This window comes from Lissotriton helveticus, chromosome 9, assembly GCF_964261635.1.
Source record: "Lissotriton helveticus chromosome 9, aLisHel1.1, whole genome shotgun sequence".
Lineage (NCBI taxonomy): Eukaryota > Metazoa > Chordata > Amphibia > Caudata > Salamandridae > Lissotriton > Lissotriton helveticus.
In genome coordinates, this window is record NC_136070.1 from 977508589 (window position 1) to 977524643 (window position 16055).

At 46.0% G+C, this 16055-nt stretch overlaps 1 protein-coding gene across 2 annotated transcripts in view; it reads left to right on the forward strand.

Moving 5' to 3' along the window:
• Nucleotides 1–16055, forward strand: part of RAD54L2 (RAD54 like 2) — a 796737-nt gene that overhangs the window by 740267 nt on the left and 40415 nt on the right. For both annotated transcript variants that reach the window (XM_078661273.1, XM_078661274.1), the window contains exon 21: nucleotides 7317–7412. In XM_078661273.1, coding sequence (XP_078517399.1) covers nucleotides 7317–7412 — 96 coding nt within the window. The remainder of the gene's footprint in view (nucleotides 1–7316; nucleotides 7413–16055) is intronic.

Consider the following 16055-nt stretch of genomic DNA (forward strand, 5'->3'; position numbering starts at 1 on the left):
CCACACTGGACATATCCAATGGCTTCTTCGGCCATAACCTGTCCTCTATAAGTAGTCAATGGAAAGCATTTACCTGCGGTGGCAAACAACACCAGTTCAGAAGATTGTCTATGGGCTATAAGAACAGTCCAGGCGTCTTTGCTGCCCGCATTGTCTCTTTTAGAGAGACTCGACCCGTATGCATGTTCGTATGTGGATGACATTTATCTCACAGAAAAATTATGGCTGCATCTGTGTCGCGTTGACCGCATAATTTGTCGGTTTGCAGACTTCGGTTACAAATTCAACTTTGCAAAATCACACATTGCAGAGTACACAGTGTTGTTCCTGGGCTATGAACTCAACAATGAAGGTCAGGTTTAGTACCTCACTTCCTGGAGAAATGTGCAAAGCTGCGCGCTCCTACAACGCTGGCAAAACTACAATCTTTACTGGGCTTTTTGAACTTCGGGCGTACTTACATTCCCGAATATGCCCAGCGTATCAAGCCTCTTTACGCTTTGGTACAACCTACTTTCTCCAAATCTTGCTGGCTGCCTGCTCATTCAGCCATCTTGCAATCTTTGCAGGCTGATCTTCTAGAATCAAAATTCTTATTGACGTGTAATAACCAGGACAGCCTGCTGATAAGAATCGTACCTGGGGCGGTGGGTTTCACGTACCTGACTTTTAATGAGGGTGACACAGTCCCTATCGTTTACAAGTCACACTTGTACACTTTGGCTGAGCTGCGGTTTTCCACTGTGGAAAAAGTTTTGACAGCAGTGTAAATGGCGATTCTGAAAGAATGTGCACTGTCGCAGGGAAAGCGCATTTTTGTTGTTACTCCGTTCAGTCTTACAATGACAATTTGTTCTTTTGGACTCAAAATGACTATCGTGATTCCAAAGGTAGCACTATGAAACATAAAATGATCTGGGTTCGAATGGCTGAGCTTAAAGAATGGCTGCCACTCGTGTTTGTGATTCATACTCTTGGTCACCAGCGTGTTGGAGTTCACGCTGTTGGTAATAGACTCGCTGATGAAGTGGCAGAGACAGCAGTAGCGACATATTTGGTTGCAGCAGTTACACGTTCCCAAAGTAAGATTGATGAGGACATCTTGGCAGCTATTGCCGCAAAAGAGAAGGGAAGTAATTACCCAAGAGGTTTCCCTTTAAAGTACTCTTATCACTTAAGTCCTGATAAAGTTCCTTATGTGAGAATTAACGACGTTGGTGACAGATTGATTTCCAACGCGGACCGCAGGTCCACACTGATTACAGCCGTTCACGAGGGTATGGCATCCGTTCATGCCGGTGTCTCTGCGACTATCACTTTTGCAGCAGCGTTACTGGTGGTGCAGATTGTACAAACAAACGTGTGATTATGTCCTTCATTTTGACATTTGCCAGCAGATTGAACCTTCAACTGCTGCACGCCCACCCCAGACACAGTTGTATATATCTAATAAACCCCTGGGTTGTGTTTATTTAGATCACTGCGGTCCTTTTCTCCTTTGATACTGCGTATGAGTACATCTTAGTTGCAGTTGATTCTTGCACACACTTTGTGTGGGTGTGACCCCAAAGAGTGCTGATTCTCGAACTGTCGTAAGGGATTTGCGTATCATTGTGGGAATTTTTGCATGTGCTACCTTCCACTCAGACCAGGGTCCAGCGTTCGCATCTAAGGCGTACAAGGATGCCATGCGTTCATTGGGGGTCCAAGTCAAATTTTCGTCTCCATACCGGCCTGAGGGCAATAGTGTTCTGGAGCGGATGAACCATGACTTAAATCAATCCTTGACAGTTAGGGTTTTAGGTACAGGCCGGACCTGGCTAGCCCACCTCAATAGCGTTCAGCGTGCACTTAATAATCTCCCTAGAAGGTCTCTGGGTGGGCGGACCCCATACGAAAAGCTCTTTGGCATCAAAATGTTTTTTCCGGACCATGAGGGTCTAGATCAGGCGGCGTCTGCCGCTCCCTTTGATGTAGATGAACATTGTGCTGTTTTCCAGAATCTACAAAAGACCCGTGACAGTTTTGCAAAGGAACACTTGCCCTCCACATCTGATGCTGCGTTGCAGATTCCGGTAGTTGGCTGGCTACCCTGAGTTTGTGAACTGGTCCGAGAGAAGGTCGAGAACAAGAAGGAATTCGGCCCCTCGTATCGTGCTTCAGTCCCCTGTGCTTGGCGTGCAGGGTACAAGGATAGTCATTTTACCTCCACTTCCTAGTCGAAAGGAAAACAGGTACATCTCCATTGACAATGCCAAACTACAAAGAGTGGCAAATTCTTCTTAGTATGACACCTGTGGTCTCTTGTCCAGCGATGCTGAAAAACTTTTTGGGCTCCAGCACCTACCACCAGGCCTGATGTTGCCATTGAGATGAATACAGTTACGAATCTGTTATTGAATCCACCGGCTGGTGATCTTCTTGATGATACGGAGTACACTTATCCCACAGACTTATCTATGCCCGATTTAGAGACCTGTGTCGCTAATCAATCACGTTTTTCATTTGACAAGGACTCTACCACATCAAAGTTTCCCTCAAAAGTTTCGATTTTTGCTGTTTGGTTTAAAAAACATTTTTTAATTCCCCCTTGGACTTACATTTGGCTGGTGCTTTTTTCAATTTTTTTATTCATGTCAATTGGATTTGTGGTGTATTTTTTCCTTCTTGTGAATGGACACTATGTTAAAGAAAGAACTACAATTAGACAAATTGGAACTTTGGCACCCCACTCCTTATCACACAGAAAGAAGAGGGACCAGACTTTTGTGAATATCACTGCTTGGCCTGTCTTAGATGGGATTGTATGGGATGCTATAAAATTTCAGATACATGGTACCACAGAGGTTATAAACGTCCCTAATGTACTTTGTGTTTCAATGGGGGATGTGGGTAAACAAAATATACACTCTGATGATTGGGATGTCCAAGCCGTAGAAGCTCTGTTTTCTGATTTGAAATATTATGCTGCCTTTGATGTTGAAGATTTGTATTTAGATTCTGCAATTTATGCTGACTTGTTTTGTTTGCAACACTATGGCAATCATTTTCTGCACAAAGCAAATGTGGTTAATTACACACAATGGAAACATTGTTCTGCTGCTGTTGAGGGCAGCTCCAAAACACTTTTGAAAAGGTTTTCTTACTTTACTGATTTTAATCAATCCAACCCTGATGCATTTTATTTTAAGATGACTGAGAAGTCCTCTTCCAAAGTTAGACTTACCCACACTAAATTCCTTTATCGACCAATTGCCAATAGGAGGCTATGAGCTGTGGAAAGATACGATTGATCTTAAGTCTGTTTGGGGTTCTTAAAAGTTGGCACGTGCAAGGCACTGAGGCTGTGCATTGTGCATGTCTCATCCCGAACCATATGTTGTTTCTGAATTCGACTATTTCACAAACCACCTGCTTTGGATTGGCTACATCTAAAAATGAAATGCTCCTTCTATTCCTGATTTGGGCGAATACTCCAAATGGAATAATCACACCAGTAGGTCCCTTAGTGATTTACAGACTCTGTTACAAAATTCGTCCTTTAACATTTCCAGTTTGGATCCCCAAGGCTGGTTATTATGGCAAAAATGTGCAGATTCATGCCAGCATCGTTTTCTGTGTTTGGCCCCTGGCTATACGCAGGTTCGGGTGGATCCCCGTTTTGAGAGTGACCATTCTGTCACTACCTATTCTGGAGGCAAGCTATGTCAGAACTGGCTCAAACACTCCACCTTAGCGTCAGTTAAACTCCATTTGTCTAAATTGACTGACGACGTTGACTTGAATGACTTTGTGAAAGGTCCTGCAAATGGCAGATCCAAAAGATGGATATACGCTATTACAACGAAGTTTGGAAACTGTCCCAAATTGAAGCTACTTCTAGGTTAAGGGCTATTGATCAAGCTAATTTAGAAAAAGTTCTTGCAGTTGTAGATAATAGCATCAATACACTTTCTTCCCGAATGTACACATTAGATAATATTGTTTCTTCTGTCGTTGATCTTGTGTAAGATGATGTCTCAGTTTTGTACCATGGTCAAAATCAATTGCGTTCTATTATACAGTTTGCATGGACTTTGCAGACGTTAAAGGCTGGGAAAGTGCCTTGGGACTACATGAACACTTCTTCGCTGTTTCTGCCTTTTAATTTGACTGTTAAACGACAATTTATGTCAATGAAAGAGGCTACGTTTTCACTATTGCATATTGAAAAGTTAGAACCTTTACCATTTTCTGTGGCCGAAACAAATTCTGCAGTTTGGCTTATTCATGGGTTAAAAATGCTACCTTTTCCACTGTTTAAATTTGAAGCGTGTATGAAGCACTATGCCATAGGCAGATATGAACCATTGAGTAGCGCATATCTCCATGAGGTTTGGTCTCTTCCGTTCACGTATAAGTGTCTGAGGGAGGGTAAATACGTTTATTTGAAAGGTGAAGATTGCACTTCCACACCCGAACACTCGTTGGTCTATAGGAATGTACAATTGCACGGCTCGTGTAATTCAGAAGCCCCGAATTTGGCCTGTATTTTAAAAGGTAAACCTACTTTCACGTTGTTAGCAAACGGTAGTTATTTATTAATAAATAATGAAGATTGCTATGGTATGCTGGCAGGGATACCGTACATAGTGACTGTCTCCCAACGTGTAGTCTGTTGTAAGAATGTGCTGTTTCCTCCTCCGCATGGAAAGCTCGATATATACATCTGGCCTTCCATTCCAACCTTGAAAGCAGAGTTCAACAAGATGAGTCAAATAATGACTCTTTTGTCTCAAAAAGAAGTCGCCCTCACATCTGCGCGTGAAACATTCGTCCTTCACGTGGTTGATACTCATACCGAGGTACATGCACTACTAAATACTGATCTCCCCCTGCATTTTGGAGCATTGATTCACACTATATTCAATGCCTTGTCGACCTCCGGCTTGGCTCACTTTTTTAAAGTAGTAAGTTCTGGCCTTGTGACTTCATTCCAAACTATATTTGGTGTGATACCGGCATTTTTTCCATTCTATTTTTTACAACCTCTTCGGCGGTTTACCGTTAATTCTCGCCTTGGTTGCTGGTGTACTGCTGTTAATTTGCTTGCTCAAAAATGGTTGCACATTCTGTGCCCCACAACGACCTGCCCCGGCTGCTCCAACTTCGTGACCTGATGCTTATATACTATGGTCGCTGCCTCTGGCTACTTTGAGTGTGGCGTATGGTTTATCTTTCCGATTTTCATACTTTACATGCGTGCAGCCAGTTTTACACTGCCTGGATTACAGTTTTGAATGGGCTCTGGATTTGTGTCTCTGCAATACGGTGTCTCTTAACCCAGATTATGATCTACTAATGAGTCCCTTAGTTGCTCATGAACTAAACTGTTCTGGTGTCGGGATTATGGCCTGGGCAGCAGCGCATTGAGTTCTAGGTAATTGGAATATATGGACTGCAGCCCGTGACTTTCTGGCATGCAGTTATCTCGAAGAACTTCCTATTGGAAGCGGTTGCAACGTACTGTGCCTATACACCATTGGATTGAAGTGACGATTTTTTTTCCTGCTTCATAGACACTTACTGGACTCATGAATTTTTTTTCCTTCATTTTTTTTTCTACGCATTACATGTGTTTGACACTATACACCCCTGTTGGGTTTTGAATTTTTTTGTGGTTACTAATTCAGAACTTACTCCCAATTATCCAGTTTGGCGAAATTTTGAACTTGGTTCTTTCTCATTCAAACTTGAACTCTGCGTTCCAAAAATTGCCCCCACTTCTTGTGCGTTCTCCGATCAAGGGAGGGTGTAGTGAGGGCTGGGCCTTGTTGCGCACATTGCTGTGTTAGCATAGGCTTATTAGAAGTTTAAACACCATTTTACCTTTTGCTGCTTTTTGCACACAACACTGCATATAGCTGTTGTTGTAAGTTTGACTGCGTGAATTACTTCACTTGAGAATGGCTTGTTTTTGGCATCCCTAAATGTACATTGTGACCCTATCTGCACAGTGAGTGCTAAAACCTCCAAGGTTATCATGACAAGGTAGCTGTTGTTTGGGCTGATCGGCTCACGTTTTAGACAGAACATACTTGCAGTTGCAGCCAACGGAGATTCTGGCTCTTTTAATATTGCACTTTAGGCATGATTTCAGGCACTTGGAATAATTCAGTTTCTAGAGAGACAGAACTTTTGCAGATCCTGATGTGATTCACTCTTGCTGATCTTAGAGGTATGGGGTCCCCCACACAAGCCTAAGAGACCTTCTATATTTTATAAAACATAGTTCCTAGCTAGGGAGGTTGATATACTAGGCGCTATAAGACCTGTTTTCACCATCATTGTAATATGATTTCTCCTTTTGTCTTTTATGGAATTGTAACAATGCTGATCATATTATTTCTAATCATATGTCTGCTTGTGTTAGCAAAGATACTGCATCTAAGAGCACGTCGTTAAAATAAATATTTCATCCTTTCCCGCGTCTCTTTTTACTCCTGTTGTGGACTGGTATGAGACTAACAAACTAAAGAGTGTCGCATATTCTGGGTTGTCTAATCACTGGTTCCTTTGCTATAGGACGATGAGCTAATGTGACACTGATGCTAGTCTATTAGGGTTTCTGAGGTGAGTTTTTTGGTCCACAACAATTCACTGAGGTCCTGGGTCTCTGTGCCCAGTTCCCAGTTCTGTGTAGGAGCAGAATCCCTGCAACAGTATCTACTATGAACTGTAAGGACACCCATCCTTAACACTCCCCCGCAGGGTCAGAGGACGCTTCATCCAGCTCAGCAAAACAAAAAATAAATAGTAATTCTTTTGTACTTATTGCTGCTGCTATTGAAGAGGTTCACTTGACCTACGTCTTTTCTTCAGTTCTTTGCCTGCATTCTGTGAGTCTTTGTTACTTGATTCATCTTTACCTGACTTTTTATCAGTGACCCCTTCCACTCATGTCGAGAGAATCTGTGTGTGTGGATAAGCGTCACATTTTAAGGGAACCGTGGGAGAAAGGACAGATTATCAAGGTAGATTTATTATGGGTCCATGCAGCATCAATATAGGCGGATTGAACACTTGAACAGTGTAAACCCATTCTCTTCTACCAAATTATTTTCTTGTTTTAGTAGTCTTCACTGCTCCCCAAACCCACCTTTACCCTGATTTTTAAAACCATCCCTTTGACCCTGTGTGAAGGTTGTCGGGTAGTCTATTCCATCTTTCATTCGGGACCAGTGCCTATCCACAAAACTCTAAAATGTAGAACTGTGTATTTTGCATCAAGATGCCTAAAGATTCTGTCTTTTAACTGTTTCTTATTCACTTTTCAGGCACCTACATTCGCACCAATGATGGAAGAATTTTTGCCATCCGCACCAGTGGAAAACAGCATAAGGCAAATGAGGCACGGCGAATGTCAGCCTCTGGTATGTAGTGCTTGTTCTATTCTGAATTAGCAATTTGTCACATGAGCTTTAGGTTACAGGCACTTAATAAGCCATATTGCCTGTTTATTGTTGTAATGAAGTACTATGACAACTTGCAGGGGTAGTAATTTATGATGGTATACATCTTGTGCTCCACCACCTCAATATTTTTTCCAGTGACTAAAGTTATTAATTACCTAGCTTCAGTTTATCGACCTGGCGCTAGTATCATGTAATCCATTTGTCATAAGCTGGTGTGCCAGTACTTGCATGATATAGGTTTTTATGTCAATTCAAACTATCACTCTGATTAATTTTACTTAATGACCCATTGTAAAAAAAGTAGTTACAGCAGATATTGGGTCCAAGCAGAAATTCAGCTTTTGTGGTGGTCCAAAAGGAGTTCCTGATTACTCCCTAATGCATTTTCTTTAGACCGTTCTTTCAACTTTAACTGTTTGTATTGTACTTTTTCCTACCTCTGACTTGCAAAAATACAATATTAAGGACAGTACTAAATATTTACTAAGTTTTTCCAACATGGATATTTTTTAATAATATAGCCGAGCAGAATAAAAGACGAGTGTACTATGTGTTTGACACAGATGTTGGAAACTAGTAAAGAGGGAAGACACACCAAGGAAGATGTTGAGAATTCTAAATTGCAAGTGTGAGCGTACAGAGGCATGGGCCACAACTGTTGGTGCTGTTGGCAGGCAACTGTGGTTGGGGGTTGGTCTCAGGTATACACAATGGTGAGCCCTCGTCTTTAGCTTCACATACACTAATTGAGGCCCTTAATGGGAGGGAGAAGGTAATTGTGGCAGTATGCTATGTACCCTTTGCAATGATATGACTCAGACAGAGAACATTGTCGTTCTATTTGAGCAATTGACCAATGTGACAGAATAGACTTCAAACCCAGCTGAAACAGCACAAATATTCCACCCCAGCTGAAAAAAGAACTCAACTAGTTAGCTCTATAACACAGACCATATCAACATCATCAAATAATTCTCTGTTAGCCCACCCTCACAATCCCATCACATTTTGTGTACCAGTTCTGCCATCCATCTAATAGACATAGTTAGGAAAGCCTGTGTAGGTCCTTATATTCCTCCCGCTAATTGTGTTCACAAAGTAAGAGGGTAAAAAATAGAAGGATGGGCGGTGTTAAGCAACACATCATTTTACTCACTAGGAGGGAAACTCAGGAAAGGAATGATCCAGTTATTCCAATTTTAAACCCCATAAAGGGTCAACATTAAGAAGTGGAGCCTGAAAATCACTGACATTGTTGGATGTGAGAGAAAACTTCACAAACATGACGAAGAAACCACATATGTGAAAACTTACTTTTATCCAGAACATTCATCTACATTCCACCGCGTGTGAACAAAATTTATGATCCTCTTTGCCACTTTTTGTACATTTATAAAAGATCATCCAAACCTGGTGTAGGAAGCTGGCTCTGTATATACTATACCACGGTAAGGTATAGAGTGCATACACTCTAGTGGAACCCTTAAGGTAGGCAGAGGTAAAATTAGATAATACCTTACTCGTTATTGGTGGTAGTGTGGCCGATCAGTAAGGCTTTACAAGAGAATAGTGCTAAGCATTTATTGTACACACTCATGCAAGAAATGATGTCATAAACTCAAAGACTGAACTCAGACCAATTTGTTTGTATAAAAATATCCCCATGGACAAGTGGGTATTACGGATCGTCCGGTGGGGTTACACTCTTTACACTCTTAGTTGAAAGACCGACATCTTTACCACCGTCTGTGGAACAGCTGACGGAAAACCATGTGTCCTTGTGTCCACAGGAAGTGCAGACTTTTGGCCAAAGGAGCCATTGCGATTGTGCCAAAGCCAGAAGTAAGTCATGGTTGTTATTCCCGCTACTTATTCGTGCTGACAAAAGATGGAGGACTACGTCCTATTCTAGATCTACGCTCTGTCACTGCCTTCTTGGGGAACAACAAACTCAAAATGCTCCCTCTCGCTCAGGTCTTGTCTTCCCTTGAGACTGGATGGTAGTGTTGGACCTGTAGGACTCGTATTTCCAAAAATCCTTCCTGCAGGCCCATCATCTGCTATTCACGATGTACCAGGAGCATTTCAAGTTTGCTGTGCTCTTCTTTGGCCACCCCAGCACCACTCTGGTGTTCACAAAAGTGATGGCGGTGGTTGCTGCTCACCTTTGGAGGTCGGAAGTTCCAGTCTAAATTTACCTCAACGGCTGACTGTTGAAAGCGGGCTCGCCGCATGCTGTCTCCCACCTCCAGGCTATTGTGAACTTCCAGACATCATTGGGGTTCATGATAAATTTGTCTAAGTCACACCTTTGCAGATCCTCCCATTTGAGCCATTCTGGACAAGGTGCTGTTTCGTTTCTGTCTACCAGAGCGGAGAGTCCAGGACATTCGGGCTATGATGCTTATGTTTCAACCTCTGTCCTGGATCAGTAAGTGATCCTGAGGCTGCTGGGCCTGATGGCCTCTTGTATCCCACTGATCAAACTTGCCCGGTGGGATATGCGGGCACTGCTGTGGGATCAGAAGGCCCAGCACAAAGGGGTTTTCTCAGACTAAGTCCAGATTTTGAAGAAAAGTGCAAGAGATCTGCAGTGGTAGATATTGGATAGTGATTGGGTATGTGGCACACCCCTCTCCCTACCCCACCCAGAGCTGATGGCGGTGACCGATGCATCGTTTCTTGGTTACAATGGCCATCTGTGTGAGGTAGAGACAATTATTTATAGATTCTTTACCTTTAGAATTACCCCCAGGCATCCGACTGGATCCTAAGAATTTTTTCGTTCGTAGTACCCCTGCGAGTCGAAAGGTGGCATCGGTCGGCTCCACGTTCACCATTGGTGTAGTGTTCGCCAGGATGACATTGCAGTAGCTACTTAGACGCGCCCTCGCGTGCTGCCCGTAGTTCTTTCTTTTTCCACGCCAGACAGCATAGATCCAGAGAGAGCGGTACCTCCACTCACTTTTTGACTGACTTTTTTGCGGCTTTTGTTGACACCGGTTTTTGAGTCCATCGACTTCTGGTGCACGCAGGGATGTCCAGTCGTCCTCGGCCCGGCTTCAAGGCAAGTTGATGTCGGTTACGGACCTGCACCGCATGTGCCTGTTGTGCCTGGAGCGCAACCTTGATCCCTAGTCGTGCTCTGACTGCCGGACCATGAATCCTAAGTCTTTGCGGCAGCGGTCCCGAAAGAGGCCCTGCAGTCCGCTCCGCTCTAGGTCATGTGGGTGGTCGAGGGAACGGTCGTGGAGTCACTACCACTTGTCATTGAAGTCTTTTGACTCCTCAGATAAGTCGAAGCTCAAGAAGGAGTTGAAGAAGCATTGCTCTTCGACTTCTCCCTGTCTGTCGGCCGACACGACGAGGGATGAGTATGGTGCCCAGCCCTCGGCGTCTAAAAGGTCGACTCAGAGTTTCCCTTCTTTTCCTGGAGCCGAATCGACCCTTGCCCAGCTTTGGAGTTTCTACGAAGCAATGTATGCCATCTTTGGGCAGCCGACTCCGCCGGCGCGCCTTCAGGCCCCGCGTACTTGGCTGGGGGCCCTGGGCCTTCGACGCCAGCAGATCCAGCCCACAGGGTCCCCTTCGATCCAGGCCTGGATCCGGATTGGCACTGGTCGACCTTGTAACATTTCCCCAGCACCAATTCCACCAGCACCATGTCCGCTCCCGATGCCGGTTGGGTCCCCAGCCGGCATCGACCCCGGCCTCCACCCTGACTTGGACAGGAAGCCAGACCGACGTCGACCAACGCTGGATCCGGCACCTCTGTTTAACCCTGGTGTTCCCTACAGGCCAGATTGGCAACCATAGGATGGTGAGTAGGACCGGTAGGGGTCTGTAGACCCTTTGGCTGACCAGTTGGATGAACCGGACTGGAGAGAGGAGTTGGGGGAAGCAATTAATCTGGATACCTCCCCAGACCTTGGCATGCTGTCTCCTCCTACCGTGGCTACGGAGGAGGGTGTTTCATAGGCAGTGGTGTTGCGTAGGGTGGCCGAGGCCCTCAACCTCGAGCTACCTACGGTGGCGGTCAGGACGAATCTCCTGACAGAGGTTCTGTAGTATAGTTCCTATTTCCCTAATAGGCTCTGCGCATTGGAATAATATACACTATAGTTTTGGCATAGGCCTGAGGTCAGTATGCCCCTATCGAGTATATTAAACTTATTTTGTGCGCCAGCTAACTCAGAGGCCACTAGAAACTTCTTGAAAATAAGAAGGGAGTAGTTTCTGGCAACCACATAAACATGACAACTTTGTTTCCCTTTAGAATCGGAACACTCTCAGAATCGTGGAAACAATAGATAACAGTTTCACTCAGCTAATCATGCATGCTTAGCTTCTGCAGAGTTACACAGAAAGAATAGATGGGCGTTTTCAATAAAAAGGATTTATTGAACAGTCTTATTTCTTGTGTAAGAGATATATGCTGTTACAGTCATAAGACAGTATGCAAGATAGATTATGTACAGCGTAAACAGTAGAAAGAAATAATACTGCGCTACCATTATCTTTTAGCTATGACACATATATTCATATACACAAATAACATAGACTAAAAATGCGAGTACTCATACGATGCGTTCTCTAACTAGTTCTTCCCCAGTGTACCTAAGTGTAGGACAAGGTAAGAAATAGGTGCTGTAGTCTATAGTATGGTATGCTATAGTTAGTATGTTAAGTTTGTATGCCAAGAGTCCCTCTAGGTTCTAGTCAGCTCCATACCTTAAGAATGAGAGAGGTAGGAATCTCTATCTGGTTCTCGAACTCTGACACCCCGGGAACGGAGTCAGAACACTGGAAACTGGATTCTCTGCGAGCAGGGATGACAGCGTCTTGTCAGTTCGTCAGGCCGGGACACAGGCTCCTTGAAGTCGAGGTCTCCTCCTTGCTTGCCGTGGCGAGTCGTATCGAGCTGTGCAGCCGAGCTGTGGTTTGCCATTGTTAAGGGAAGGTATATTTATACCTGGAAGGGGCTTAGGAATGTTTGCATTGACGTAAAGTCAGGCAGAAGAAGACGTCATGAATGAACCCTCAGGGTATAGCGGTTCATAATAAATGAGTTATTGGAGAAATCAATAGTTCTAGGCTAGGGAAACTCCAAACAGCTTAAGGGTCTGTTTTCTAAGAACTCGTTGTGACGTTGGGGTGGACGGATTTAGGTGACCATGCCTGTATTTGGATAGCATGGCTAATGCCTAAATAAGGACCAGGATCCTATGGCTATATAAGGGCAATGCGAATTGTGCCTATATAAGGACATGCATTGGGAAAACCTATATACGGACACCTAATGCTTAATACAACAGTGCTTCAACCGACATGGGCCTCCTTTTCGAGCCCCTGGTGCCCTTCAATGAAGCCCTTACTGACATCCTTTTGGGCACCTGGTCCAGGCCCAACACAGGGTCTCCTGTGGATAGGATGATTGCCCAACTCCACCGCCCGGCTTCGGGCGACCCCTCTTTCCTCTCCCAACACCCTACCCCTGAGAACTTGGTGGTCCAAGCCTCTACATCCAAAGGCGCATTCCCTAACGCACCACCTGATAGAGAATCCAAAAAGCTGGGCCATCCTGGGGAGATGTTTTCTTCCTCCAGCTTGGAACTGAGGTCGGTAAACAACACATGTCTCTTGGGCCATTAAACAAACTCTGTGTGGGATACGGTAGTGCAGGTGCTGTCACAGTGCCCGGAGGAGGCCCGGGCCGTGCTTTCCCGTGCAGTCGCCGAGGGGAGAGATGCAGGCAAGGTTACCATAAGATAGGGACTGGACACTGCCAACTCGCTAGGCAGAACGATTTCAATGTTGGTAGCCCTTCAACCCTACGCCTGTCTAAGGTCAACTGGCTTTTCCGGGAATGTCCAGGCTACCTTGCTGCACATACCTTTTGATGGCCGTTGGCTGTTCGGGGATTAAGTAGAACATTCTAGAGCGTTTCAAGGACTCCCGGGCTATGGCCAAGTCCTTTGGCCTCTCCGCCCGCCCTGCACAGTCTGCTTTTCCCTCCTTTCGAGGCTACGGATGGGGTGCCCCGCCACGTTCCACCCAGGACCATAGGCCGGCGCAAGCTGTCCAGCCACTGCGTGGCCGGGGACGAGAGACCCACCGTCGTGAGTCTGAGGGCCAGCGAACGGGCCAGTCCACCGGCACCAATCGCCATTGGGCGGCAGGATTCGCCATTATCACCCCCACTGGCACACCATCACGTCGGACAGGTTGGTTTTGCAGATAGTCCGAAGGGGCTACTCCCTCCCCTTGGAGACTACCCCTCCATCCATGCCTCCTCAGTACCATTGCATGTCGGAGGATCATGTGGCCTGTCTCCAACAAGAAGTTACGGCTCTCTTGGCCAAGGGAGCTATCGAGAGAGTTCCTGCCCCAGAAGTAGGTCGTGATTGTTAGTCCCACTACTTTCTGGTGCCCAAGAAGGACAAAGGCCTGTGAGTCCTATCTTGGATCTCAAGAACGTCAACTGCTTCCTCATGACCTGAGCTAGTATCAACATTTAGAACTTCTCCTTCCGGTCTGCTCTCAACCCTGGAGACTGGATGGTAGCCCTGGACTGCAGGACGCCTATTTTCATATCCCCGTCCTGCCTGCCCACCGGCGATACCTGCGTTTCATGGTAGGCCAAGAACATTTTCAGTTCACCGTGCTCCCTTTCGGCCTTACCAGCGCACCTAGGGTGTTCACAAAAGGGATGGCGGTGGTCGCAGCTCATCTGCCCAGATCAGGTGTTTCAGTCTTCCCCTATCTCGACGACTGGCTGTTGAAGGCAGGCTCGCCCCAGGCAGTATTCTCCCACCTCCAGACTACGGCCGACCTCCTGCATTTGCTGGGGTTCTCCATCAACGTGCAGAAGTCGCTCCTGGTTCGCTCTCAGAAGCTCCTCTTTAGCGGAATGGTTCTGGACACAGCGCAGTTTCAGGTTTATCCTCCTGAACAGCGAGTTCAGGACATTCGGGCTATGATTCCGATCTTTCGGTCAGGTTGACCTTGAGGCTGCTGGGCCTCAAGGCCTCCTGCTGACTAATCCTGCCAGGTGGCATATGCGGGCTCTGCAGTGGGACCTGAAGTTCCAGTGGGCACAGCATCAAGGGGACTTGTCCGAGCACATCTAGATCACGGAGGACACTGCACAGCAGTTGCAGTGGTGGCTCACAAACCAACATTGGGTCAGCGGAAGATCCCTCTCCCTTCCCCAACCAGAGCACACAGTGGTGAATGATGCATCCCTCCTGGGATGGGGTGGCCATATGGGAGAGGCGGAGATCAGAGGCCTCTGTTCTCCGGTGGAGTCCAGGCTCCATATCAACTTTCTGGAGCTCCAAGCGATCCTACTTGAACTGAAGGCATTTCTTCCCTCTGTCAAGGGGAAAGTATGCAGGTGTACATAGACAACACCACTGCCATGTGGTATTGCAACAAGCAAGGTAGGTGTGGTTGTGGACCCTATGTAAGGAGGCTCTGCGTCTCTGGACATGGCTGGAACATCAAGGCATTTCCTTGACGGCTCAACACTTGGCATGTCCTTGAACGCCAGGGCGGGCAAACTCAGCAGCAGGTGCATAATGGATCATGAATGGCGTCTGCACTCTGAGGTGGCGCAAGTTCTCTTTTAACAGTGGGGAGAGCCTTGGTTAGATCTATTCGCCACCGAAGAGAACACACAAGGTCAATGTGCTATCTACATCTGTGCCTGCAGATCTAGGTGTTCCACAAGGATCCACCCTCTCCCCTACACTGTTCAACCTCGTTATGGAACCGCTCGCCACCTTGCTTCAAGCATCCAATGTTCAATTCCATATGTACGCCGATGACCCACAACTCTATCTAAAGGTACAATCCCCGGAAGATATCAAACATCTGAATTCCACGCTTATTAACACCCAATCTTGGCTGGCCGATAATCACCTCAAACTAAATGCTCTGAAAACTGAGTTCCTACTCATCTCACCCCCGGCGAAAATCTCCACCACCCAAACCTGGCTCAACAACCTAACAGCACTCAATGTCCAACCTACCATCGTGGACTCGGCGAAATCCCTAGGCATCACACTCGACGCCAAGCTCAACATGCAGCAGCACGTCAGCAAAGCCACAAAAGCAGCTAATTTCCAAATTAACACGCTGAGGAAAATTAAACCCTTCCTCCCGGCCAAAGACTTCCAAACTGCTGTACAAGCTTTAGTCATCCCTCGAATAGACTACGGAATTGCGGCCCTCAGCGGTTTCCCGCTATCCACAACAGCACCCTTAAGAGCCTCCCTGAACGCTGCCGCGAGACTCATTACTGGCTCTAGAAAGCATTCGCACATATCCCCAGACCTAAAGTCTCTAAAATGGCTGCCTTTTGATGCCAGAATACAGCTAAAAATTGCAGTTATGACACACGCGGCCATGCACCACAAGGCACCCAACTACCTCGCTCAAAAGCTCTCTATATCAGGAGGCTCGAGATCCAATAGGAGCACAAAAAATCTTCTCCTGAAACCTCGTAGATTCCGGAAAGTGAAAACTTACAAGCGCTCCTTCTCAGGAATGGCACCCAGGATCTGGAATGCGCTCCCTCCTGAAACCAGGCTGATCTCC